This window comes from Aethalodelphis obliquidens, unplaced genomic scaffold (genome assembly GCF_003676395.1).
Source record: "Aethalodelphis obliquidens isolate GAN/ISIS:26980383/991018 unplaced genomic scaffold, ASM367639v1 scaffold56, whole genome shotgun sequence".
Classification (NCBI taxonomy): domain Eukaryota; kingdom Metazoa; phylum Chordata; class Mammalia; order Artiodactyla; family Delphinidae; genus Aethalodelphis; species Aethalodelphis obliquidens.
In genome coordinates, this window is record NW_020838000.1 from 2,841,965 (window position 1) to 2,868,953 (window position 26,989).

At 44.9% G+C, this 26,989-nt stretch overlaps 2 protein-coding genes across 4 annotated transcripts; one reads left to right on the forward strand and one right to left on the reverse strand.

The window, feature by feature from the left end:
• Nucleotides 1-315: 315 nt before the first annotated feature.
• On the reverse strand, nt 316-3,837 carry RPL15 (ribosomal protein L15). The gene is made up of 4 exons (XM_027086512.1): nt 3,754-3,837; nt 2,943-3,124; nt 2,607-2,743; nt 316-1,753 (listed from the first exon to the last, which is right to left on the reverse strand). The coding sequence occupies exons 2-4, from the start codon at nt 3,112-3,114 to the stop codon at nt 1,448-1,450; spliced, it is 615 nt and encodes a 204-aa protein (XP_026942313.1). The 5' UTR covers nt 3,115-3,124; nt 3,754-3,837; the 3' UTR covers nt 316-1,447.
• An 83-nt stretch (nt 3,838-3,920) lies between these two features.
• NKIRAS1 (NFKB inhibitor interacting Ras like 1) lies at nt 3,921-26,642 on the forward strand. Of its 3 annotated transcripts, none has more exons than XM_027086514.1 (4): nt 3,921-4,049; nt 11,815-11,925; nt 19,120-19,361; nt 26,118-26,642. In XM_027086514.1, exons 2-4 carry the CDS (start codon nt 11,832-11,834, stop codon nt 26,358-26,360), a joined length of 579 nt encoding a protein of 192 aa, XP_026942315.1. In that variant the 5' UTR covers nt 3,921-4,049; nt 11,815-11,831; the 3' UTR covers nt 26,361-26,642. The 3 variants fall into 3 exon arrangements, with proteins under 3 accessions (XP_026942315.1, XP_026942316.1, XP_026942317.1); XM_027086515.1 differs by lacking the exon at nt 3,921-4,049 and adding an exon at nt 4,154-4,280; XM_027086516.1 differs by lacking the exon at nt 3,921-4,049 and adding an exon at nt 10,677-11,694.
• The last annotated feature ends 347 nt before the right edge of the window (nt 26,643-26,989 follow it).

Consider the following 26,989-nt stretch of genomic DNA (forward strand, 5'->3'; position numbering starts at 1 on the left):
AGACCCTTGAAGAAAATACAAGGAAAATTGGTTTGCAAGAAAACCAGCAATTAGATTTCCAAATTAAACTACCTATTAAGATAGCAAACCAAGAACTGGAAAGAACTGGGGCAACTCCTCTTCCATATTTCCTACGCACTCAACTCCACCCATGGGAAACAGAAGCTCAGTCTAGGGGAAGTCATGATGCAAGCAGAATGTGGTGGTACGCCCGACCACAACCGGTGGGTGGCGTGGCACGTTTGTGGAATGTGAGGCTCTTGGGGGTACTTTGAGCAGGGATGAGAAAATAACTGTAGACCACACATAAAATCGGAAACCAACTGAACCTGTATTGACACCAACTACACGACTCTTCTTAGTAGCCTTATGGGAATGGATAAAGTGGCTTGACCCAAGATAACACTGATTAGACTTAGCAATGTTACTTTTAAATAAAACCAACCCAATTTTCCCCAAGGTGGCTTAGATTTCATAATGGGTCACAAATACTAAAAATAAAACATTTAAAAATTTGATCCAAGCCCCTTCTATCCTCCCACACTTGAAAGGGACCTTATGAACACCAATTTCCCAATCCTAGCATCACTAGCTTACAAACCTTAGGGTTAAAAACTCCCTTCTCATTTACCTAATGTTCAATTTCCATCAGTTTCAATATACACTAGTGTAAATACCATGACTATTTTGCATGAAGTTAAGTGTTCTACAGATCAGAGCCACGGGATTGAACCAGGAGCTCCCACCTTTTATGTGAACTTCAGTGGTACCATGGAGGCCAAGGCAATTTAATTTAGGCTAACCAGGATTTGTTTCAATTTGTAAGAGAAACATCCTGCAACAGGTTTATTAAATTCTCTTAAAAAATGGTGGCAACCCTTTACTTTCTGCCTTTTGGCAGCAGCAGTTACATATATGGAATAGCAGATTAAGTCTAAAAATGTGGGCCCTAGTCAACTTTACTTCTCGGCATAATGACCATGATAAACGATCACGACATCCTTCACATTTCCAAGGAAAACCCAATTTAAAGTTTGTCCTTGCCAAACTCCATAAAACAGCCACTTTAAAGTAAACCAGCAGAGCATTGCCTCACCCCAATAAAGCTGTAGGTTTCATCACATGCACCAACAAATCTACACGGCTAGTTTCTGCGCTCCTCTTTTACAGAATTTTACACCTATTGTTACCAGACAGCATTTTACACATGGACATATCAACTGCCTAATAAAGCAAAAACAAAGGCATTTCCCTTATTAGAAACAAGACACACCATCACTTAAAATCTTCAAACATTATTGCACTTTAACTTTCAGAATTTGACAATGCATTCAGTGAAGCAATCTGCAGACAACTAGTTTTAACAGACAGATTAAAAAACACTTTTAAGCAGACGTGGATGTCCTAAACTGTTTATTAGGTAAGAATTTTACAAACATTACTTATATTAGCGGTAGCGGTGGAGCTGGAGAGTATTGCGCCTTCTCCAGGCTGCGCGGCGAGAGCCACCGATCGTGTGGTGGAACTTGTGGCCCTTGCCAAGGCCGCGGCTCTTCCTGCCTGCAGACGTCAGCCCCCGCATCTCCCTGTGCTTGTGGACTGGTTTGGTGATCCACTGGGTGTCAGGGTTTCTTCTGATAGCTTTATGGAAGGGATCAATGAGGATAACCTCAAAAAATTTGTACGTAGAATCTTCACCCACCCAGTAAGAATTCAGGACCCTCAGGGCCCCACAGTGGCGTCCAGCTCTCTCCTAGAACAGGAAACAAAGGTCCAAGGTCAGCATCCCACACATCCTAGTGGCCAATAAGGCGGCAAGAATTCTCCCCAGAGGCAGGGACCATTATGATAAGGTAGATGTACATACTACGCACACACATAAATATCCTTAGACTGATTTGCTCCCCAGAGGCTGGGACCCTAAGTACGATAAGGTAGAGACTTACTATAAAACAAAGCACACAGACATGCTTAGATCTGAAACCCTTCTCTCTTACTTCCTCCTTCCCAAGTAAAACACGAATGCTAGTATCTGGCTAACCAAATCTAGTACTCCGGAACCATGCATTTTTCTAGCACAATAGAAGGGTCAGCAAACTCTTACAGAAAACTGTGAAGGCCACGAGTCTCTTTCGAATGGTCTTCTTTGCCTTTTCTTTGAAACACAAAACCTTTTTAGTTCGTGGAGGGCAACAGGCCCTTGTTGCCAACCTCTACAACAGAGCACAGCTGAACTGACTAGCCAAGAAAGACAGCTTCCTACCGAGCACAGGAAATCAGTGGTGCGAACACACACAGCTTCTCTAACGCCTGGGGAGACGCGCTCTTCAAGACAACGTTCGCTGCCCTTTAAAAGCGCAGGCTCCACGGATGCACGCTGATCATAAAGCACTTTCCTCTACGTCAGCAAAGGCAGGTTCCCAACAAAAAACTGACAAAATCCGCTATCAACTCCTCGCTAGGATTAGTCAAAAACACACAAAAAATCACCCAACCCCATTTTAAACGCAACAGGGCTCGCCTGGGTCCAAACGAACCACGAGGAAAGGTGCCCAAATCCTCCTCCGGGAGGCGGCCAACGCAAGCGCGACTCGAAACCCACTTACCTCGGCAACAGACTGAAGGCTCCGGGCAAACTTGAGCTGGTTGACGCCGTGGTGGACGGGCTTGCCGTAGGTGGCGCCCTTCGGGACCGGGCGTTTGCGGCCACCGCGGCGCACGCGAACGCGATATATCACGTAACCTGTTTAGAGAAAAGGGCCACAGAAGGGCGCGCGGGACTCAGTGCCTTGTCTCTAACGCGCCGACACCGACCGTTATCTCAGGCCAGCAGCCGGGTTCTGCCGAGGCCCTGGGCGAGGGGGACGGCTCCCCGAAGACCGCTTCCCGGCTTTTCCCGGGGGACACCATCTCCTCCCGGCTTGCGCGCAGGGCCCGCTCACCTTGCTTGGCCTTGTAGCCCAGCCTGCGCGCCTTGTCGGGCCGGGTGGGGCGCGGGGCCCGGTGCAGCGCCGAGAGCTGGCGGTACTGCCAGCAGCGCACCCTGAGCAGGAAGCGCATCACGTCCGACTGCTTCTTCCTCCACAGCTCCTGGATGTACTTGTAAGCGCCCATCTCGGCTCACCTTTGACGTAAGCCAGGTATTAGAAACACAACACCCTTTTCACGTGTAACGACAAGCCCTCGTCCGCCCGCCCGAGTCCCTACCGACCACAAGGAAAGCCCCGATGAAGAAGAAACGGCTCTGCACGAACGCGGGGCGCAGCCGGCCCAGCCCGGCGCCCCGCGCGCTGCTGCCGGACGAAGGAACCGAGCAGGCCCTGGGCGCCCGGGGGCGGGGGACCGAGGCGGGCGGCGCCCCAGGCCCGGCCTGCAGAGGCCTTGCCGGGACCCCCGAGGGGAAGGTGCCGCCGCCACCGCCAAGGGTTACTCCTCGAAGAAAAGCTCTCCCTCCCCCCAGCCCCCCGGCTTCGCTTTCGGACGCCCCAGGCCCGGCCGCCCATCCCTCAGCCCCCACGCCTCCCTCTCCTCCACGCTCTGGCCCCAGCTCAGATTCGCGCCGCCATCACAGCATTCCCCCCAGCCCGCTCGGGGGGCCGCCTCTCCACGCCCGCGCTGCCTCGCATCCCGACCGAACCCGCGCCGCACAGGAGACAGGAGGAGCTCCGAGGTCGCAGGGTCCCCGAGCCTGGATGGCGGAGATGAAGAGAGATCCGCGGCGGATAGAATAGCCAATATCCCACCACAGCCTACCTGATGGCTGCCGCCAAACGGAAAGGAACGACCCTTTCTCCCACAATCCCTTCCGCGCTCCTCCCCCTCCTCTGCGAGCCTCCTTCCGGTGGAAAGCGGCGGCCGCGCAGAGCCTCATGGGCCATGTAGTTCCAGCAGAGAGCCCGCTGGGCGGGGTTAGGCCGGCGCAACCTGGCCCCGGGTCCCGTGCCCCGCTCCCCGGGATTCGAGCCTGAGAGGCAGAGGCGAGCGGGCGGCGACCGTCCGCGGTAAGGCCTGGGCTGGAGAGCGTCCCGACATCCCGCCGCCGCGAGGAGGCAAGTTGGGGGCGGGGCTCCCGGGGCCGCAGCCCGCGGTGCTGCCGTGCCGCCCGCGCGCCGCTCCCCTCTGGGCCTGCGGGTCTGTCGGGGGCGTCCGGCGGGGCCGCTTTGCGCTGCGGGCGCCTTACCTGGGGTGGGGGCCGCTGTGGGCTCCCCGCTTTCCCCGGACGCGCGCAGAAACTGGGCGCCCCGGCGGCGCTGCCCCAGCCGGCAGGTGGGGCACTCGAGGTACGGAGGCTTGGCGGTGGGAGCCGCGTCTGTCCCCCCCCGGAGCAATTGGGGCTGCAGGCCCCGCTCCGAGGAATTTTGCACCAAAAGGATGGGGGGGAGGGGAGGGGGTGTTGCAGGCGGGTCCTCGCCTTCCCAGGTCCGTGCCTTTCCTGCTTGCAGATCTGGTCCCACATTCGCTACGTAAGAACCACGGTCTTTTTAGGAAGGCGAAATATTTATATGCCCAAATCTGGTCGTCAGGTACGAGTGTTTCGGGGAAAAAAGCCGAGAAAATGCAGGCGTTTTTTGTTGCGTTCTTCATTGACAGTTTATTTACTAGCTTTTTTGCATCTCCAGAATATTTTCATTTTAGAAAAGTCATGTGGTTTAATTCTCTTACGAATTCTAAGTTTAAATGTGGCGAAGGTTTAAGAGACTCTTATCTTGTAAATTAGCGGGTTTGGTTATTTTTTTTTTACCCCATTTCCTAATATCCTTTGTTGTTGTTTTTTTAATTGCAGCTTTACCGTTGTAAAAGTCCTCACAGGTGCATTGATTTATTCAACAGATATTTCTGAAGGGCCTCATATGTGCCCAGCTGCTGGGATGGTAGCAGTGGTCGTCGCAGCAATTCTAGCTTCTTGGAAAAGGACAATAGACATAAAATGTATATTATGCTCTGTGATAAGTGTTAAGGACAAATATTAAGGGGAGGGGACGGGTAGGGCGTGTTGGGGCAGGGGTGGAAATTTTGGGTGGAATATTCTGGTAAGTGTTGAGAAGTGGCATTTGAGAAAAGACCTTGGAGGTGTGGGGACTGATTTCAGTCAGGGAGAACAGCGCCAGGGCTGGAGCGTGCCTGTGTTAATACAGGACCAGCAAGGAGGCAGAGGGGAAACTGGCCCGTGACATCAAAGAGACGAATGTTCTTACGGACTTCGGGTTTTCAAACTTTCTGAGATTGGAAACCATGGGACGATGTTGAGCAGAAGGGTGACTTCATATGACCTACATTTTAAAAGGATCATTTGGGGAATTCCCTGGTGGTCCAGTGGTTAGGACTCAGCTTTCTCTGCCTTGGCCTGGGTTCGATCCCTGGTTGGGGAACTAAGATCCCACAAGCCTGCGCAGCGTGGCCAAAGGAAAAAAAGAAAAAGGATTATTTGAGGCTAAAAGGAAGAAGGGAAAAAGTGTGGACGGTTAGGAGGTTGTATTCATTTTCCTGTTGCTGTTATAACAAATTACAGCAAATTTACTGGCTTAAAAGAGTACAAAGGGACTTCCCTGGCGGTCCAGTGGTTAGGACTCTGCACCTCAAATACAGGGGGCACGGGTTCGATCTCTGGTTGGGGAACTAGGATCCCACATGCCATGTGGCACGGCCAAAAAATTAAACAATAAAAGAATAAAGAGTACACGTTTATCGTCTTATAGGTCTGTAGGTCAGAAATCTCACTAGGCTAATATCGAGTTGTCAGTCGAGCTGTGCTCCTTTTAGGGGTGCTAGGGGAGACTCCATTTCCTTAACTTTTCCAGCTTCTGGAGGCCACCTGCATCCCTTGGTTTCTGGCCTCTTCATCTTCAAAGCCAGCATTATAGCATCTTCAAATCTCTCTCTCTCTCACTTCTGCCACTCTTGTCTCCGCCTTATAAAGACACTTGTGATTACATTGAGTCCACTCAGATAATCCAGGATAATCTCCCCATCTCAAGGTTCTTCATTTAGTCACAACCACAAAGTCTTTTTTTTTTTTACCATGTAAAGTAGAATACTCATGGATTTGGGGGATTATGATGTGGACATCTTTGAGAGATCAGATGAGAGACTATAGTGCCTTGGACTACTTCATGAGTGATGGAGGTGCTAGGTGGTCCAGCCTTGGATGTGTTTGAAAGGTAGAGGGTTTATTGATGGATCAGATGTGGGTTATGAGGAAAATTAGTCAAGAACGATTGACTACAAAGGTGGAATAATCATTTGGAAAGAAGATGCTGGCAATGTGATTAATCACTGCTATTTCTTAATTAGGTTTTGCAGTTTCGTTTGTTGATTTGCAGTTTGCAGTTTCTCAATTAGCAATTTTGCAAGATTTGGATTGGTATTTTCAATTGATTTTGAGATTCCTGAGGGCAGGGATCATTTCTGATTTTGCCTCCTAGTTTGTCCCTAATGCCTGGCATTAGGATAATCTCTCAGTAAATATTTAGTGAATGAGTAAAAGAATGGTTACTGGAATCTGTTTATAGTATTTCATTTTGGGCAGTATTGTTTGCAAAACTCTTTTAATATGTGTTTATGTATGTAAAGTGTATTCATCTATGGCTAAGTGAAAGTATTGCACACAATCCATGATGTTTACATAAACAAATACGGAGTGTAGAGGTTTTCTTCCTGTAATGCTTGCATAATAAGATCTATGACATCTCTTTATGACGTTAACAGTGTTGTGGTGATAATATTTTTCAGTTTGCATTAAAAAATTGTGTTTTACTTTAAAACTAGAATGATTTCCTTAGAAGAACAGAGGAAGAACAGAAGTACTGACAATTCTGGGTAGCTCTTTCTGATGGCTTTTCAAAGAGAATACTGACCAAGCTCAGTGTTTTCAGCAGAATGGATCAGATCAATTTTTATTCTCTAGACACATTATTGATTAGCCTGGAAAGCAAAGCAATATGTATTTAGACTGCATTGGATTTTGCCTGTTAAGCACACACTCTTAGTCATTTACATCAGACTGTCAGGGATTAATAGGTCACAGATTGAATTGTATTGTCCAGCAGTTTCTTAGGGTAGGGACTATACAGGTAGCTGTAGCTACCGCTTTTTGTATTAACCTCGTGTTGATGCAGTTTCCGGGTAAGTAGTTTCCGCTCTCATAGCATTACAGTATTAGAAGTGACCTTAAAGGTCATCCATCTACTCTGGGGCCTTTCAAACTCTGGAAACCTGGGTTTAGTAGGAGGCGTGGCCACCCCCAGGATCTATTCATGTGATTCCCTGCCCTTTCAGGGTGCCGCAGATGACCTCCCTTTATATTTGGAAGGGAATGGTGCCTATTTATTGTGTTTGGGAATTATGAAATATTATAATGCTTATAGAACTAACCTTTTAGTAGGTTTTATTTTGTACATATTAAATATATATGTGTGAGAACAACTTTCTTATATGTAACGTGAGTCCCTGCCATCATGATCATATATGGAAAATAAAGTGTTTTTGTATGTGTATTTAATGTTATTCATGCAAAATCTTACATTAGATATTAATTTTTTTTACAGAACACATACTTTGAAAAAATTAATTTTATGGGGCTTCCCTGGTGGTGCAGTGGTTGAGAGTCCGCCTGCCGATGCAGGGGACACGGGTTCGTGCCCCGGTCCGGGAGGATCCCACATGCTGTGAAACGGCTGGGCCCGTGAGCCATGGCCGCTGAGCCTGCGCATCCGGAGCCTGTGCTCCGCAATGGGAGAGGCCACAGCAGTGAGAGGCCCGCTATACAATGTAGCCTTGTAGCTTATTTATTTTATACACAGTAGTTTATACCTCAAGAATTCTTTTTCTTAAAGATTTTTTGATGTGGACCATTTTTAAAGTCTTTATTGAATTTGTCACAATATTGCTTCTGTTTTTATGTTTTGGTGTTTTGGTTGAGAGGCATGTGGGATCTTAGCTCCCTGATCAGGGATTGAACCCTCATCCCCTGCATTATAAGGTGAAGTCTTACCCACTGGACTTCCAGGGAAGTCCCAAGAATTCATATTTTTTAATTGATGGTAAAGCAGGTCACTAATCTTCAGTTTTTACTCTAGTTGCGGCGAGAGCAGGGGCTACTCTTCATTGCAGTGCGTGGGCTTCTCATTACTGTGGCTTCTCGTTGCGGAGCATGAGCTCTAGGCACACGGGCTTCGGTAGTTGTGGTGCGTGGGCTCAGCAGTTGTGGTGCACGGGCTTAGTTGCCCTGCGGCATGTGGCATCTTCCCGGACCAGGACTCAAACCTGTGTCCCCTGCATTGGCAGGCGGATTCTTAACCACTGCACCACCAGGGAAGTCCTAATCTTCAGGTTTATGTAGTATTATTGTTTCCCACTTGAAGACAACTAGGAAGCTAGAATGCTTCAGGTGTGCTTTGATTAATCACACTTACCCTCTCATCTTTGTTTCCTTTTTGATGGTATAAAATATTTACCAAGATCTGTTTTATTTCTTTCCTTCTCTCACCATCCTAAAAAACCTTAAAATCGTTACCTAGTGTTTGAGTTGCCTCTTTTCAGTTGCTTTTACTGTTTGCCCTTGAAGTCTTCTCTGAAATACTGAAACAAATCCCCCAATTTATCTTATACAAACACAAATACAAAATAGTACATATTTTTAACAGACTTTATCTGCTGATCCTAATATTATTTCAGAGGAAGGGAAATAACAATAGAAAATAACAATAGAAAAATCAGAATTTAGATTCCAACGGCAACCTTTTCTGACAACAGAATTGTTCTGCGTGCCACCATCACTTTCTTATCCCCTTCTCATGTAGTTAGGTGGCAACTTCCTTTAAATTTTAATATTATTAAAAGCCCTTTGGGCCTTTCTCACCTTCTGAGATGACCCACATCCTGTCTGTGTAGTGTGTTTGTCCGAAGGCCGCTCTCGCCTTCTGAGATGGCCCACATTGTCTGTGGAGCATGTTTCTCTCTAAATAAATCCACTTTGGGACTTCCCTGGTGGCGCAGTGGTTAAGAATCCACCTGCCAGTGCAGGGGACACGGGTTTGAGCCCTGGTCCGGGAAGATCCCACATGCCGCGGAGCAACTAAGCCCATATGCCACAACTACTGAGCCTGCACTCTAGAGCCTGCGCACCACAACTACTGAGCCCCCATGCCGCAACTACGGAAGCTCGCACAGATAGAGCCTGTGCTCCGCAACAAGAGAAGCCGCCGCAATGAGAAGCCCACGCACCACAATGAAGGGCAGCCCCACTGCCTACAACTAGAGAAAGCCCATGCACAGCAACAAAGACCCAACACAGCCAAAAAAAAAAAAAAATTTGTTTTCATGTCAGGAGATAAGTGTCATGGCTGATCTGGGTCATAAGAAATTATGGACTTTGACAACTAATCTACAACAAAGGAGGCAAGGATATACAATGGAGAAAAGATAGCCTCTTCAGTAAGTTGGTGCTGGGAAAACTGGACAGCTACATGGAAAAGAATGAAATTAGAACCTTCCCTAACACCATACACAAAAATAAACTCAAAATGGATTAAAGACCTAAAAGGTAAGATCAAAAAACATAAAACTCCCTGAAGAAAACATAGGCAGAACACTCTTTGACATAAATCTTAGAAATACTTTTTTGAATCTGTTTCCTAAGGCAAAGGAAACAAAAGCAAAAATAAACAAATGGCACCTAATTAAACTTAAAAGCTTTTGCACAGCAGAGAAAACCATCAACAAAATGAAGACAACCTACTGAATGGGAGAAAATATTTGCACATGATATGACTGCTAAGGGCTTAATATCCAAAATACAACTCATACAATTCAATATAAAAAAGACCCCAATTTAAAAATGGGCGGCGGACCTAAATAGACACTTTTTCAGAGAAGACACACTGATGGCCAACAGGCACATGAAAAGATGCTCAACGTCGTTCATCATTAGAGAAATGCAAATCAAAACCACAATGAGATATCACCTCACACCTGTTAGAGTGGCTATCATCCAAAAGTCTACACATAACAAACGTAGGCAAGGATGTGGAGGAAAGGGGACCCCCTTGCACTGTTGGTGGCAATGTAAACTGGTGCAGCCACTGTGGAAAACAATATGGAGGTTCTTCAAAAACCTACACACAGAGCTACCATATGATCGAGCATTTCCACTCCTGGGTATATATCCGAAGAAAACAAACATGCAAATTTGAAAAGATACCTACATCCCAATGTTTGTTGCAGCACTATTTACAGCAGCCAAGATCTGGAAGCAACCTAAGTGTCCATCAACAGAGGAATGGTTAAAGAAGATATCAATGTATACAATGGAATACTACTCAGCCATAAAAAAGAATGAAATTTTGCTATTTGCAACAACGTGGATGGACCTGGAGGGTATTATGCATATTGAAATAAGTCAGAGAAAAGACAAATATTGTATGTTATCATTTATACGTGGAATTAAAAAAAATACAACAAACTAGTGGATATAACAAAAAAGAAACAGACTCAGATAGAACAAACTAGTGGTTACCAGTGGGGGGAGAGAGGGGAGGGGCAAGTAGGGGTAGGGGATTATACTCCTATGTATAAAATAAATAAGCTACAAGGATATATTGTACAGCCCAGAGAAGATAGCCAATATTTTATAATAACTATACATGGAGTATAATCTATAAAATTTTTGACTCTGTTGTACACCTGAAACTAACATAACACTGGAAATCAGCTATACCTCAATAAAAAAAAATTTACAGACTTTGGGAAAACAGAGTAGAGAAGACTTACAGGAAGTTCATTTGTTAATGTTTTAGGTGTTGATAAAAAAAATAGTGATATGTGACACACGTGCGCACACACATACAGAAAGATGCCCACCGTCCCTTTTATTTGAATGCTCATTTGGACTTTCTTGTTGTTTTCTGACTTGAAGGCGTTGTGGCGTGCTTTTTCGTCAGAGCTATTCCATGTTCACATTTCTAGGTGAGAGAACTGGAGGAAAGGAGGCAAAAGACAATGTGGAACTTTAACTTCTCTTCCCAAGTTTTTCTGTTGTATTTAATGAGCCCCCTTTCCCTTTCTGTCTTGTCTGCTGGTACCTTGCCTTCTGGAAGATAAAAACTTTGAGGAAAATTCAAGAAAGTGTTACCCAGTCTTGCTCTTCCATGCGTATGTGAGGAAGCGAGGAGAAATGAGTTTTCCTTTCTTTCAGTTTAAAGTGCCTGAGCAATTTTTCTAGCATGAAGAACTGTGACGCAAAAAGAAGTACGACTAAGACAGCCCCAAATCCAGTTTCTCACTCTCTTGAGAAAAGACTGACGTTTGCATTGATGGTGTTAATACTTCTTTAAAAAATGATGTCTACTCTCTGTCCAAATTTTTATCTTCATGCCTCCTTAAATTTTTACTTAAATGCTTATTTTTCCAGGTAAACATTGACGAGCAGGCAGTCTTTCAAGGATTGCTTCATCTAGGATTCAGTTTGGATTCCTATAGACTTAATTAGTATTGGAATAGTCTTTGTATAAGATGTGTTTATGCTGTTTGAAAACAAACATATATCTATACATGTATTCTTATGTTTCTCTAGGTCACCTCTGCAGAGATATATAGGAAACTAGTAACACTGATTAAGGGAGGATGGGAGCCAGGAATGGGGTTTGGAACGATGTACCGTATTCTACATTTCTTTTTATACTTGCAGTTTCCCCCTGTGTATGTATTACTAATTAAATTTAAACACAGAAAGAAAGAAAAAGGAAAGGTTGATTTTTTTTCTTTTTTCTTTTTTTTTTAACAGTACACAGTTTTAAAGATCTTCTCTTTTCTTCACAGTGATATCCTCAGGGAAGATGGGAAAGGGCTGTAAGGTTGTGGTTTGTGGCTTGTTATCTGTGGGGAAAACGGCAATTTTGGAGCAGCTCCTTTATGGGAATCATACTATTGGTAAGATTATTTTTCCCTAGTTTCCCTGCAGGTTCTGGGAACTGGTCAGGGTCCTCTGTTGGTCGTGCTAACTTAAAGATGGGCGGTGGTGCACAAAAGTGAGGTGTCATCGAGAGGGACCAAAAGTGTCATAGAAATCGACGGAGATGAGGGGGGGAAAGTAGGGGCAAGGAAAAAAACATCTTTATGTTGTTGAAATTCCAGAGTGCTTGCACTTAACTCTGTTAGAACAAGAGTTATAACAGGTAAGAAAAATGTTGTCTCTATGTGGTTTCCAGTGTGTTGACATGATGAAGAGTGGTCTTGGAATCACAGACTCACTGACTTCAGAATACATTGAATGATCTCTCATTCTCATTTCAAACATGACTTTCCAGTACTGCTGTATAGGTTTTAAGAATGGAAGAGACAGCTGTTTGCTGCAATATGACCTAATTTTGTGAATCGGATTATCTCATTCATTTATTCATTCATTGAGTTAAATAATTGTTCAGTACTTGCTCTCTGATACAGGCTGTGAGGATTTAGAGGTGGAGAAGCATCTCTGGCTTTAAGGACGTCACAGTTCGGTAAGGAAGGACAGACATAACACGTTAGAATGAAACAAGGCTTATCTTAGAGATATACGTAGCATCATAGATCTTTGAAGTATTTATCGCTGGCAGGTGGCTTCAAGCACATTTCTGTCTTTTATTAACCATTTTGATGAACTCTGATCCTCTTCCACCTTCCCAGAATAATATTTAACAATTTCGGTTAAATCCATATTTGGTTTTTATTAATAACGATGCCTGTGCCAGAAGGTCTGAAAACCTATCACAGTGCTGCACTCTTGGTTCTGAATTTTTCACCTTCAGATTCTAATTTATGCCAGTGAAAAAGTAAATGATGCCCAAAGGGGGAAAAAAGAATCCCTTTCCCCTCTTCAAACCCCAACAGATTTTGTTTCTGTAGGCTGTGTCTTAGGATATTTTTATCGTATTAGAGATTAAACCTGAGGAAATTAAAAAAAAAACTTATCACGTAAAATAATAACAATAAACTTATATGCTAAGGTAACACATTTTAATGAAAAATAGTTATATTTTCAAAAAAATTTAGTGAGAAGATGAGAGTTGATTTACGTTTTTGAAAATCGAATGTCCAGCCTGATAGAAGGCAGCTGGGTTATCATATCTGCTTGCCTTTGCATTCAATCTGCTGTTATATGTTTTCTTAGTTGAAATATGTGAAGAAAATATGGCCTCACACAAATATGTGGTTGAAAAAGGTAGGAATATTTTAATAGCTTTGCAGATAATTGTGGACTTTCTTCTTTGGTATTTCACTAAAACTCAATCAGTGACGGTTACTCAAAGGTTATTGCAATGTGGAGTCTGAAGCCACATCAGTGAACTTCTCCTGTTCTATTACATTAAAATCTCATTGATTTACCTTGCACTTCAAATGGGTTTTTTACCCATGCATGGTTTCTTAACATTTATGAATTGGTCATTTGGAAAATACTGGTTAACTGAGGTAAGCAGATCTTCCAAATACCATTTATTAATATCATCACCAGTCTCATCGGTATTGGGAAGCTATCAAGTTTCTGCTGATGGATACAATTCTCATTTTTGCTTGAAAGCTCAAATATTATCATTAACAACAGATCCTATCAGTTATTTTCCTTGAAATGATAGGCTCTCGTTATTCATCTTTGAGAAAATGTCTGTCAGATACCCTGAATAACCATGGTTTTTTTCTGTTATTCCTTCTTTAAAAAAAAAAAAAAAAGAAGTGGGACTTCTCTGGTGGTACGTTGGTTAAGAATCCTCATGCCAATACAGGGGACACTCTTTCGATCCCTGGTCCGGGAGGATCCCACATGCCGCGGAGCAACTAAGCTCATGTGCCGTGACAACTGAACCTGCGCTCTAGAGCCCGCGAGCCACAACTACTGAGCCCACGCACTGCAACTACTGAAGCCCACGCCTAGAGCCCATGCTCCGCAACAAGAGAAGCCACTTCAATGAGAAGCCCGCACACCGCAACTAGAGAAAGCCTGTGCGCAGCAGGGAAGACCCAACACAGCCAAAAAAAAAGAAAAAAAAAAAGCTATTTCAGCTTGAAACTCAAACGCAAGAGCTTTTCCTCCAGTCAGTTACCATTATTCATTAAGCAGAAATACTTCATGTATACTTCTCATTAATCACATAGAATATTAAAGAGATGTAAAGATACATACTCACAGATTAGGATTTAATAAATTTGGTAACTTTTCCTGCTTCATCAAGGACACTCTTAAGTGAAACTGGCTTTTTCTTTTGAAACTGCAAGTATGAGGTGTTGAGGAATTCAACCTCTAATACAGTTGGTGCCACTGCCTTGATTTGTACTAAGGCCTCAGCAGTTTTTTTTTTAGAGAATTTTTTTTCAATTAATTAATTAATTTTATTTTTGGCTGCGTTGGGTCTTCGTTGCTTCGTGCAGGCTTTCTCTAGTTGCGGCGAGCAGGGGCTACTCTTCTTCGCACGGGCTTCTCATTGCAGTGGCTTCTCTTGTTGCGGAGCACGGGCTTCAGTAGTTGTGGCACGTGGGCTCGGTAGTTGTGGCACGTGAGCTCTAGAGCACAGGCTTAGTAGTTGTGGCACACGGGCTTAGTCGCTCCACGGCATGTGGGATCTTCCCAGACGAGGGCTCGAACCCGTGTCCCCTGCATTGGCAGACGGATTCTTAACCACTGTGCCACCAGGGAAGTCCTGGCACCAGCAGTTTTACCCATCATTACTTTTATATCATCAGCGCAAACGTCAACACAGTGAAAAAGACAAATGTCTTATATTATTATGAAAATAGTTTTGCCCATATGGGTTCCCTGAAAGGAGACCTCAAGGGATCTCTGTAGACCACACTTTGACAACTGCTGGCACATGTAAATATTCTCAGCTGAGCAGTATTATGTACTATGATTGTTTCTTTTCTTTCTTTTTCTTCTTATGGAGGCTAATATTTGCTCTATCACTTCTTTAGTTTTGTTCATACCTTTTGCTGATTCTTCCACATGTCCAGATGGTTCTCAGTTCTCCATGAGGTCAATCATATCAGATAATCCACCCCGCCCTTTTTTTTGGGGATATTTTTCCAGGAGCTAGCATTCTCTTATCTGGGCCTATTGTACAACATAGAACTTCCCTTTACTTTTTCTTTCTTCCTGGGTTTGATTTCCTGTTTTCTAGATCTCCTGTCACCTTCTGTTTACGCCCTTCTTTTGGTGGAGCACATCTTGCAGTGCTCTTTTGGGGGTTGAAAAGGTTGCACAATGGGATGAGGCATCGGGTGATGACAGCCCTCAGAATGCCCTCTATGCCTGGCGCACAGTAGTAATCCTGGGGCTTCTGAATAAAGGTATTTACTATTGTCCCTATGCTTCCCTTTACTCTCATGTGAGGTTTTGTTTTCCGAATCTGGTGTCTTCCTCTTTCTATGATTACATGCTAATTTTGATGACGGGCCTCCCTCAAAGAGTTTCCTGAGAAAATGTGCATGGTACGTATTCTGAGGCTTCACGTGTTTGAAAATGTCTTTACTTTCATTCACAGTTGAGTTATAATTTTGATGGGTATAGAATTCTAGACGGGGAATAAGTTCCTTCCAAAATTTTGAAAGCATTGGTCCATTATCATCTTTTCTCCTCCTTTTATTATAAAATGCATCATACATATAGAAAAGTGCATAAAACACGCATGTGGTTTAATGAATAATTACAAAACCTTTGCATAACCTCCGCACAGGTCAAAAGGTAGAAGACCGCAGGTACTCTCGTCAGCTCCCCGTGTTCCTCTCTTCAATCAAAACTCAGCCCTTCCCTTGACTTTTGGTTAATCCCTTCTTTTCTTTATTGTTTTGCCACCTGTGTATGTATCACTGGATGACATCGTTTATTTTTGCCTCTTACTGACTTGATATCAACGGAATCATACCGTATAAATTTTTCAGTGTTTGTTTTTTTTCTCTCAACATTATATTTGTAAGACTCATCCATACTGTTTTAAGTAGGTGTGGTGTAATTTTCACGATAGGTATATTGTCTCAGTATACCTCCATTTATTTACCTCTTGTATCTTTTTTTTTTTCCCCCGCCCCGTGTGGCATGTGGCATGTGGGATCTTGGTTCCCTGACCAGGGATCAAACCCGTGTCACCTGCATTGGGAGCGTGGCGTCTTATCCACTGGACCGCCATGGAAGTCCCTATTTACCTCTTGTATCTTGATGAACATTTGGGTTGTTTCCAGTTTGGGGCTATTAGAAATGGTGCTGCTGTGAAGAGTCTTATACACGTATCCCAGCTATGATTTGGACAAGGTCTGGGGGGATGTACCTAGGAATGAAATCGCAGGCTCATAGACCATGTGTACCTTCAGTTTACCAGATTCTAATATCTTCTTCCAGTGCTTCTGAGAGGCCAGAAGCCATCGTGATTCTTGTTGCTTCGGATGTGGACGCTTTTGTAGGCTCTCTCCCCAGTGCTCTGAAATTCGCAGTGGTGTATCATAGGATCAGTCTGTGTTCATCCACGGTGCTGGGCACCTGGTGGGCCCTTTCAATATGGAGATGTGTGTTCTTCAGCTCTGAATTATTTCTCTTCTGTGTTCTCTCTTTCTGGAACTCCCTTTCAATGTGGAAATGTGTGTTCTTCAGCTCTGAATTATTTCTCTTCTGTGTTCTCTCTTTCTGGAGCTCTCTTTTTGGATGCTGGATCTTCTGGACTCGTCCTCTGATTTTTAAAGTTTCTCTTCTGTTTGAAATTTCTCAGCATTTTGTTCCACTCTGTGGGAATTTTCCCCATCTTTATTTTTCAGCCCTTCTACTGAGTTTTCATTTCTTAGTATCCTGTTATTTCATGGATGCACTATCTTATCTCTTTGAGTATAATATTTGGTAGTTTCTTTGTCTGTTTTCTTTTCTTTGCACAGTCTTTTTCTTTTCAGGTGTTCTTTCCTGAATTTTGGTCTCTTTCTCAGGTATCTGGTAATCCTTGGTTGTCTGCTTGTAATTAAGAATGGAGAACTGAAAAGCTAATTTAAAGCTCTAAGCATGTGGATAGGGTTCATGACCTTGCTTCATTATAAGGTGACCTGGGTGGGGCATTTGTTGGTTTACCTCAGAGGTTAGCATATTTAGGATTTCTCTATTTTCACTGGCCAGATTCCCCAGATCCCTCCGCCTAGAGGATAAAGAGTTGGCCGCCGAAGTTTTGGGAGCAGAGGGGGCACGTCACTGAGTTGCCCCTTGTTTTCACTGCGGACTCATACCCTCTGTCCCACATCTCAGCAGCCTGTTTTACCCTTTCTAGAAGTGCAGCCTTAGTCTCCTGCTAGGACAGAGGTGGCGTGGAGTGGCAGAGGAGATGCAGAGTCGTAGCTTCACTTGATGTATAGGGTGAGAAAATCTCAAAAGGTCTAAGCTTAATGGGAGAAGGAAGGGAACCAGACTGGCTTTTGGTGGACAGAACATCCACCATGACAAAAGTCTTGGTAGTTTTTGCTTTTAAATTTTTTGTAATCGAAGCCCAGTAAGTTTATGTCTCCATAGACTACCTCTTGCACTAGTCATTAACATTCAAAGTGTTCATCTTCTCACCTTAATCCCCTCATCCACAAATGGTTGTTGCATACTTGCTGTGTACACAGAAGTGTTGTTTCTCTTGAGGAAGTTCTAGGTGAGTTGAAGAGACAAAACCCACAGAAATGGAGCAAAGTCAAATGGATTTTACAGGGCTCATCATTCAGGCAAGCAGGGGAATGAAATTGGGGCACCAGTTATGAGCTCACGCATTCATTCATTCATTCAGATGTTTACTAAGGACTTTCTATGTATGTAAGTCAATTCGTTAGTCCTCAGAGCTCCGAAGAGAGATTAGCCACAGTCCTGGCTCTCGAGGAGTTTCCACTGCAGCTCCGGAGGGGACAGATACGAAACGAGTTTAGGGTGAAGTGGTATTACCTGTACAAGACACAGTAAGAGCAGGATGGAGGGAAGTGGATAATCTGAAGAAAATCTACAGAGCTGACGTTTCAGCAGAGCCTGGAAAGGATGAGGTGTTGACCAGGTGTTTCCTGAGCTGTTGCAGTCATTCAGGTGAAGGGAGCAAGCCAGGGGGAGTGGAAGCAGGCAGTGGATCGAGCAGATGTCTCAGGTGTAGAGTGGCTGATTTAGGACCACATTCACCCTAAATGTGGTCCTAAATTCTCTTTCCTTGTTCAAAGAGAACGCTGAAGACTGACCAGGTGGATGGTGATCAAGGGACAAAAGCAAGGAGGAGGGACAGGTGGGGCAGGAAAGATAACAAGTCCTGTTAGTTTGAAGGACTTGGAGGACATTCACACAAAAGTGCACAGTAGGTACTTGGGAATTAAGGCCTGGTGCCTAGACCCAGACTGGACATGTACATTTCTGAGTCCTTGAAACAGACCCTGGAAACAGTGGAAATTGTACAGAGAAAAATCAAACTTACCCAGGTCCTGTCCTTGGCGCTGAGGAAAAAGAAAATGGGGGGCTTCCCTGGTGGCGCAATGGTTGAGAGTCCACCTGCCGATGCAGGGGACACGGGTTCGTGCCCCGGTCCGGGAAGATCCCACATGCCGCGGCGCGGCTGGGCCTGTGAGCCATGACTGCTGAACCTGCGCGTCCGGAGCCTGAGCTCCCCAACGGGAGAGGCCACAACAGTGAGAGGCCCGCGTACCGCAAAAAAAAAAAAAAAAAAAAAAAGAAAATGGGGCCACTTAGTTGTTGAAGGTACTTTAAAAATCAGCCCTTAATTCTCCAATTGAGATAGTAAGTTCTTTGACTCTTGTAAGTTACTTCTGAAAAATAAGTAATAGTAAATCTCACTGCCAAATTTTTATTTTTTTATGTCTATATGGAAGAAATAATCTTAAAAAGCACTTTGTTCATTTACTGTAACAATTACCTTTCATTTTAAAGAAGCTAGTAAATGGAAATATGATTCTTATGTGTAGTAAATAAGGAACCTAGAAGGCCACCTTCTAAAGGATGAGAAAGTACTCAACAATTGGTATTGAGTTATCCAGAAAGAGTAAAAGCTTTTTTTTTAATTGAGGCATAATTGACGTAACATTGTATTAGTTTCAGGTGAATAACATAATAATTCGATATTTGTATATGTAAAAGGAATTCCTTTTTAACCCCAGGAATGGAGGACTGTGAAACAATGGAAGATGTGTATATGGCTTCAGTGGAAACGGATCGGGGAGTCAAGGAACAGTTACATCTTTACGACACCAGAGGCCTACAGGAAGGCGTGGAGCTGCCAAAGCATTATTTTTCATTTGCTGATGGCTTTGTTCTTGTGTACAGTGTGAATAACCTTGAATCCTTTCAAAGAGTGGAGCTTCTGAAAAAAGAAATTGATAAGTTCAAAGACAAAAAAGAGGTAAGTGGGTATGTTAAAAAATGCCAGCTATGAATTATAATGTTGAAATTGTAGCATGGGCTTTTGGGCAATTAAAATATTTTAAAAGCATTAAATTGTATTCACAGTATCTGTAATCTTCATGATTTTTTCCCTAGCCCAGGAAATACAGGACTGAGTTCAACCAGGACCAGCATTTGACTTTCTGCCTTTGCTTCTTCCCATGTACAACTTGAATTTTAATGACTCCATATTGCAAATACTACATAGTTCATTTCACGTTATTTGGGATCATTGTTTCCTAGGGCTTTTTATTGTCTTCTTGGAGAAATAGGATTGTCCTTAGCCTTAAAAAAAAAAAAAAGAAAAGAAAAGAAGTGTAAAAAACTAATAAATAATTAGTGGCTTCTATCCACTTACCATTTGAAAATAAGATTCTTACTATGGTCTGTATAAAGTTTTAGATGATCTGGCCCATGGCTGTCCTTTCACCCTTAGCATTCTGTTCCTCTGTCACTGTACTCCAGTGGTCAACTTTCTGCTTTTCCAGCATGATAATTTTGTCCCCCCGTGAAGTCCTTCTCAGTGGCTCGTTCCCCTGCCTGGAACTCTCTCATCGCAGGTCTTTCTCTGGGTCTTGGCATGGCTGACTCCTCAGGGTTTAGGGAACCGTGTCATGAACCCAATTAACAGCACTGGCTAGGTGTTCTTAACCTAATTTTTACTTAACCTAATTTTTATGTATTTTTTATGTCATACTTTTAATTTTGAGGTAATTGTAGATTCACATGCAATTTTAAGAATAGAGATCCCTAACTCAGTTTCCCCCAATGCTAATAACACTGTGCAAAACTATAGTAAAATAACACAACCGAGGTACTGACGTTTATACAGTGAGGGACCCTTTCCAGCACTGCAGGGACCCCTCATGGGACCTTTTACGGCCTCACGTATTCCCCTCCCATCCCCTCTCCCTCCTTAACCGTTATCTGTTCTCCATTTCTGTAACCTTGTCATTTCAAGAGTGTTAACGTAAATGGAATCGCAGTTTGTAACCTTTTGGTATCGGCCTTTTTCACTCAGCATAATTCTCTGGAGAGTCAACCAGGTAACTGCGTGTATGAGTCGTTCATTCCTTTTTCTTGCTGGGTGGTTTTCCATGGTGTGTATGTACCGCAGTTTATTTAACCACTCACCTGTTCAAGGACCTCTGGGTTGTTGATATTTTAATTATTTTTATTATTTTGAATACTAACTTACTTTGTGAATAGATAACAACATTCACAAGGTTCAGTCTTCAAAAGATATAAAAAGGTAAGTAATGAAGGCCCCTCTCTACCTGTTTCCCATCTTTCTCACTGAGACAGATAAGTGCTGTTATTATTTGGGGGAGAATCCCCCAGATTTCCCTCCCTGCCCCCCTAAAGTTAGAAGTATAGTTCAGTGAACTCATGTACTTGATACTTGAATCTTAGCTCTGCTTCTCAATTTTCTGCCTTAGTTTCTTTATCTATAAAATAAGGAAAATAATAGTACCTTTCTCATATGGTTATTATGGGGATTTAAGAAGTACATTCATTCAGCAAATGCTTATTTTTAAATTTTTTTATTGAAGTAGAGTTGATTTACAATGTTGTGTCAATTACTGCCATACAGCAAAATGATTCAGTTATACATGCATATACTTTTAAAAATTCTTTTCCATTTTGGTTTATCACAGGATATTGAATATAGTTCCCTGTGCTCTACAGTAGGACCTTGTTGTTTATCCATCCTGTATATAATAGTTCGCATCTGCTAACCCCAAACTCCCACTCCATCCCTCCCCCACCCCCTCCCCCTTGGCAACCACCAGTCTGTTCTCTATGTGAGTCTGTTTCTGTTTCATAGATAAATTCACTTGTGTCATACTTTAGATTCCACATATAAGTGATATGATATTTGTCTTACTCTGAGTTAACTTCACTTAGTACGATAATCTCTAGCTGCATGCATGTTGCTGCAGATGGCATTATTTTGTTTCTTTTTACGGCTGAGTAATATTCCATTGTATATATGTACCATGTCTACTTTATCCATTCATCTGTTGATGGGCATTTAGGTCGTTTCCAGGTTTTGGCTACTGTGCATAGTGCTGCAGTGAACATTGGGGTGCATGTATTTTTTCGAATTAGAGTTTTCTCCGGATATATACCCAGGAGTGAGATTGCGGGATCATACCGTAGTTCTATTTTTAGTTTTTTAAGGAACCTCCATACTGTTCTCCATAGTGGCTGTATCAATTTCCATTCCCACCAAGAGTGTAGGAGGGTTCCCTGTTCTCCAGCACTTATTGTTGGTAGATTTTTTGATGATGGCCATTCTGACCAGTGTGAGGTGCTACCTCATTGTAGTTTTGATAGCAGATGCTTACTGGGCTATGGGCCTGGCACTGTTCTAGGTGAGGCGGAGGGAATACAGTAGAGAATAGAACAGAGTCCCTGTTGCCATAAAGCTTCTGTCTGGGGGGTGGGGGAGAGAGGGACAACGAACAAGTATGTATTGTGAGGAGTGATGCAGTGTAGGAAGAAAAGTCAAGCAGAGTGGGGAGTGAGGGCACTGCTTTCTGTAGGTGATATGGGAAGGCCTGGTGAGGTGACTCGCAGCAGAGATTTGAAGGGTGTGAGGGAAGGGCGCAAGCCGATGTCTAGAGGAGGCTGCTCCAGGCGGAGGCCCCAGCTGAGCAGGGGCGGGGGCGGGAGCATGTTGCGCCAGGAGCAGCATTGAGGCCAGAGCGGGCGGGGCTGGGAGGAGGCAGAGCTGAGGGCGCCTCGGGATGGGAGGCAAAGGGATGGCAGGGTCTAGCTTGGGTGGCACGCACTTGTTTTCATGTCTGTTTTAAAAAATTGAAAGGGTAGTGGTTGCACATGGTTCAAAAATGAAAATGATCTATAGAGAGGACTCTAGTGAACTTGTTCCCACCCCTGGGTTCAACCGTCTATGTCCTGTACCTCAAGCATGCTGTTTTAATGTTTTACCCCTTTCCTAGTCTGGGGGCGTCCTTCCAGAGTTTCTCTGTGTAAATACAAGCAAACAGAAATGTATATAATTTTTTCTTATTTTTCTCTCTGTTGTACCAAAGGTAGCATATTGTTGTACACCTTGTATTTTTTTTTTTTAAATAAATTTATTTATTTATTTTTGGCTGTGTTGGGTCTTCGTTTCTGTGCGAGGGCTTTCTCTAGTGGCAAGCGGGGGCCACTCTTCATCGCGGTGCGCGGGCCTCTCACTGTCGCGGCCTCTCTTGTTGCGGAGCACAGGCTCCAGACGCACAGGCTCAGTAGTTGTGGCTCACGGCCCCAGCCGCTCCGCGGCATGTGGGATCTTCCCAGACCAGGGCTCGAACCCGTGTCCCCTGCATTGGCAGGCAGATTCTCAACCACTGCGCCACCAGGGAAGCCCCCGACACCTTGTATTTTTCATGTAATATATCTTGGAGTTCTTTCCATAGCAGTACTCAGATTCCTTTTTTTTTTTTTTTTTAACTGATGCCTAGTATTCACTGTGTGGCTGTAGATGTATCGTACTTATTTAACCAGTCTCAGATTGATGGAGACTTAGGTTTTCTCTGGTCATTTGCTATCATGAACTATGCTGCAGTGAAGGATCTTAGACATTTGTTATTTTGTACATTTTAACGTAGAGTTGAAAGATCAACCAGCAGAAGTTAGGTTCTTGAGTTCAAGGTAAATATAGTGACAAGTTACTGTCCATAGGAATGGTATGAAAATGCCTGTTTCTTCAGTCCTGACAACAATGTGTGGTTAAATTTTTGGATTTTGTGACTCTTCTGGGTGAAATGGTATTTTCATAGTTTCATTTGTCCTTAATGTGAACGAAGTTGAACCTCTTTTGACTTATTTTTATTATTATTATTATTTTAATATTTATTTGGTTGCACCAAGTCTTAGTTGCTGCAGGCGGGCTCCTTAGTTGCGGCATGCATGTGGGATCTAGTTCCCTGACCAGGGATTGAACCCAGGCCCCCTGCATTGGAGTATAATTGCTTTACAATGGTGTTAGTTTCTGCTTTATAACTAAGTGAATCAGTTATACGTGTACATATATCCCCATATCCCCTCCCTCTTGCGTCTCCCTCCCACCCTCCCTATCCCACCCCTCTAGGTGGTCACAAAGCACCGAGCTGATCTCCCTGTGCTATGCGGCTGCTTCCCATTAGCTATCTATTTTACATTTGGTAGTGTATGTATGTCCATGCCACTCTCTCAGGAAGTCTCATCTTTTGTTTTGTTTTAAAATGATCACTCTGGGACTTCCCTGGTGGTCCAGTGGTTAAGACTCCACACTTCCACTATAGGGGGCGTATGTTTGATCCCTGGTTGGGGAACTAAGATCCCGCATGCTGTGCGGCCAAAAAAAAAAAAAAAAAAAATCACTGTTGACTTTCACCTTGAGGGACAAGGTGAGAAGCAGAGTTTAGTTCAGATGCTCTCGCTCTAGAGCACTTTGACATTTACCGGCTGGAGAAGTGAGAAGGCAGCAAAGGAGTCTACAAAGTGGCCTTTGAAGTACGAGGAGCACCAAGAGATAAGGGTGACCCAGAAGGCAAGTAAAGTCGGCACTTTAAAAGGTAGGAAGTGACCAAGCTATGTCAGATACTAAAGGCAGATCAAAAGAGCCGAGAGGTGGCCAGCTTTAGTAACTTGGGACATCTCAACGACGACAGTTTTAGTGAAACGGTGAGACAGAGTCTGATGGACTGGATGTGAGAGAGTTGAGCACAGCAAACATAGCTCTTTGAAAGAGTTTTGAGTCAAAGGGTAAATATATTGTCCCCTAAAAGGGGAACAGAGAGGAGCTGGAGAAGGATGTATCAGAGGGTTTTGTTTTTCAGATGAGAGAGATGGTTGTACGCAGTGGGATGATTCAGCGGAGAGACGCAGGTGAGGGGATAGCCGATGGAGTGACACCTTGTCCAGGTTGAAGAGGGTGGGGACATGGGCTTAGAGGACCGTGGGGCTGGTAGACGTGGCGGTGGAAGCACCTGACAGTTCCCTTCTAGTTGCTCCTGTCTTCTTGCTGACGTAGTGTGGACATCAGCTGAGGGTGAGACGGGGAAGGCAGAGGGAACGGTGGAGGTTGGAGGAGGACCAAGGTAGGAGATGCTGTCCTTCCAGGGGAAGTGGCGGGAACGTGATGTGTTTGCTGGAGAACAGCAGCGCGCTGGAGGTCGGTGGTTACGAGCCGGGACCGGCCAGCGGGGTTGTGTTTTCTCCCGCCACGTTCGGTAAATGGTGTCGGCAAAAGGTACAGTTAAGAGTTCAACTTAACCGAGGTGGCGGCGGGGGCATACGGCGTGATGACGATGGCGAGGGAGCGAACGAGGAGAAGCTCGGCGCGCGGAGCGCCGAGGGCAGCAGCGGGGTTGCAGGACCGAGACAGAGGTGGTAGCGCTGGGGCTCGTGGGTCCCTGCGGTGCTTGCGGGATTGCTGCAGAGGGGTGCGGGGGATGAACCAGGAAGGCAGCGGGCTGAGCGGGATTCCCGCACTCAAGGTCAGAGAGGAGAGTGGTTGTCCTGGTTCGTGGGAGCGAGTGGTTGAGGTCAGGAGGGCAGTTAGGATCTCTGAAGTCAAGGAGCTGAGGGATGAGGTTATCGGGTCACCCCCAGGGCTGCTGAAATCACCACCAGTATGACGGGAGTAGCGTGTGGGGTGACCACGGGCCAGCGCTGGGATGGGCAGCAACAGCCGGGCCGGGGAGCAGGGGGCAGGGGGCGCAAGGCAGAAGCAGCAGCCCTCGGCCTGAGGGTTTCTAGGAAGGGACCGCGTTGGAGGTGGCCCCGAGCCTAGGACACCTCCCCCGCTGTGCCCTGCGGGCGGCCAGGCGAGCACGCACAGCCAGGCCAGAGGGGAAGGGAACCTTCGCCGCAGAGACGGGGTGGGTGGTGGGGGGCAACGGGAGGGCTGGCTCCTGCTGAGAGACGGAGGAGAGCCCTGCCTGCCGCTCCGTGCCGCTCCATCCCGCTCCGTCCTCCCATCGGAGCGCGCGCACGTCTCGAAGGCGGGAGCCCGGCCGTGGCGCAGAGGAGCCCCCCTCCACCTCCCCGGCCTCCTGCTTTAGGTGCCTTTCCAGGCACTCTCTCAGCGTCTGGAGGTCACCACTCGTCTCCCCTCGCGCGGACTGTGACCGCCCTTCTGGTCGCCTGAAACAGTGCCTGGGGGTAGCGAGCGCTCCACTTCGAGGGAAGGATCGATTGCCTTGCATTTAGGGTAAAATGTACCTATTGGGTGCTACGTTCAACACATATTTAGTGCTTGTGTCAGGTGCTTTGCTACGTTTAGGAGTGATGTGAACAGAACAATTCCCGTTCTCAAGGAACTCAGGCCCCAGGGCTGCAGACCTCTCACGGCTCCAGAAGTTCCGTGGTTGTATCTTCAAGTAACGTATCGCAGGTTTCCCAGACAGCAGGTAGAGCTAAACTGAAATGTAGACACACCTCAGTCAAACTGTTATCTGTACCCTCGATAGTGATTTCCCCAAGTCTGTCTTCCAGCCGTACCCGGAGTTGAGTAACTTCAGCTGTTGCATAGTCAGCAGCCTGTAGAGCATCTGCGTTTTTAAGGAGATACACCAAGCGAGGAGGGGTGAGGTAATGCCCTTTACCCTTCAGCCTCACGCCTGAGGATCAGTTTGGACGAAGCACTTTGTTAAATGGGACAGTTTTCTTCCTCCGTTTTGTCTAGCAAAGTGTGATCTTTTTTACCCGTTTCTTTCAGGTGGCCATTGTCGTGTTAGGAAACAAAACTGACCTTTCTGAGCAGAGACAAGTGGACGCCGAAGTGGCACAGCGGTGGGCCAGGAGTGAGAAGGTGCATCTGTGGGAGGTGACGGTCACAGACCGCAAGACCCTGATCGAGCCCTTCACCCTGCTAGCCCGCAAACTCTCCCAGCCCCAGAGCAAACCGAGCTTCCCTCTGCCTGGGAGGAGAAGCAAAGGCAACTCCAGCTCTGAGAACTAAACCCTAGGGTACACAACTGTCCCTTGAATGGTGACTGCCTCGAGGTGTCTGTGAACTTATGTAAAACAGGCCATTTCTGTCTACCTTTGGTCCTTAGGAAGACCCTAGGGAAGTAATTTAATGCACTTCCAGTTATGATTCAGTTACTGTTCCCTGACATGAAGTAATAATATATTTGCGTTCTCCTTGTTTCAGACTTGTCCCTAAAATTAGCACCTTTGTTATCTGTATTATGTTGCATTTGCCAAAAGAATAAAATAAAATTTGGGTGGTATGCACGTGTACCTGTGAGTAGCTCCCCTCACCTTTAACCCGTCTCAGAAGCTGTCATTCTGTGTAACTTTATGCAGACTTACTCGCTCAAATGTTAATTTTGTTTTTGAAAAGTTCACTCATCATCTAAGGTCTAGGATTATGAAAGGACATTTTCTGTGTGTCCAAATTGGATCACAAACAGTAAACATTTGGGTACTAAGTTAAGCTAAATTTTATCTGGTAGGGATCTTGCTAAACCTGTGATTTAGCTTTGTTCAAATTATGTTTAGCATGAATTGAGTAGGTGGTGTAAATACGTTCCAGCTGGTGCTTCCTTCTGTAGGAAACTGCTGAACACCTACGGACAGTGAAGC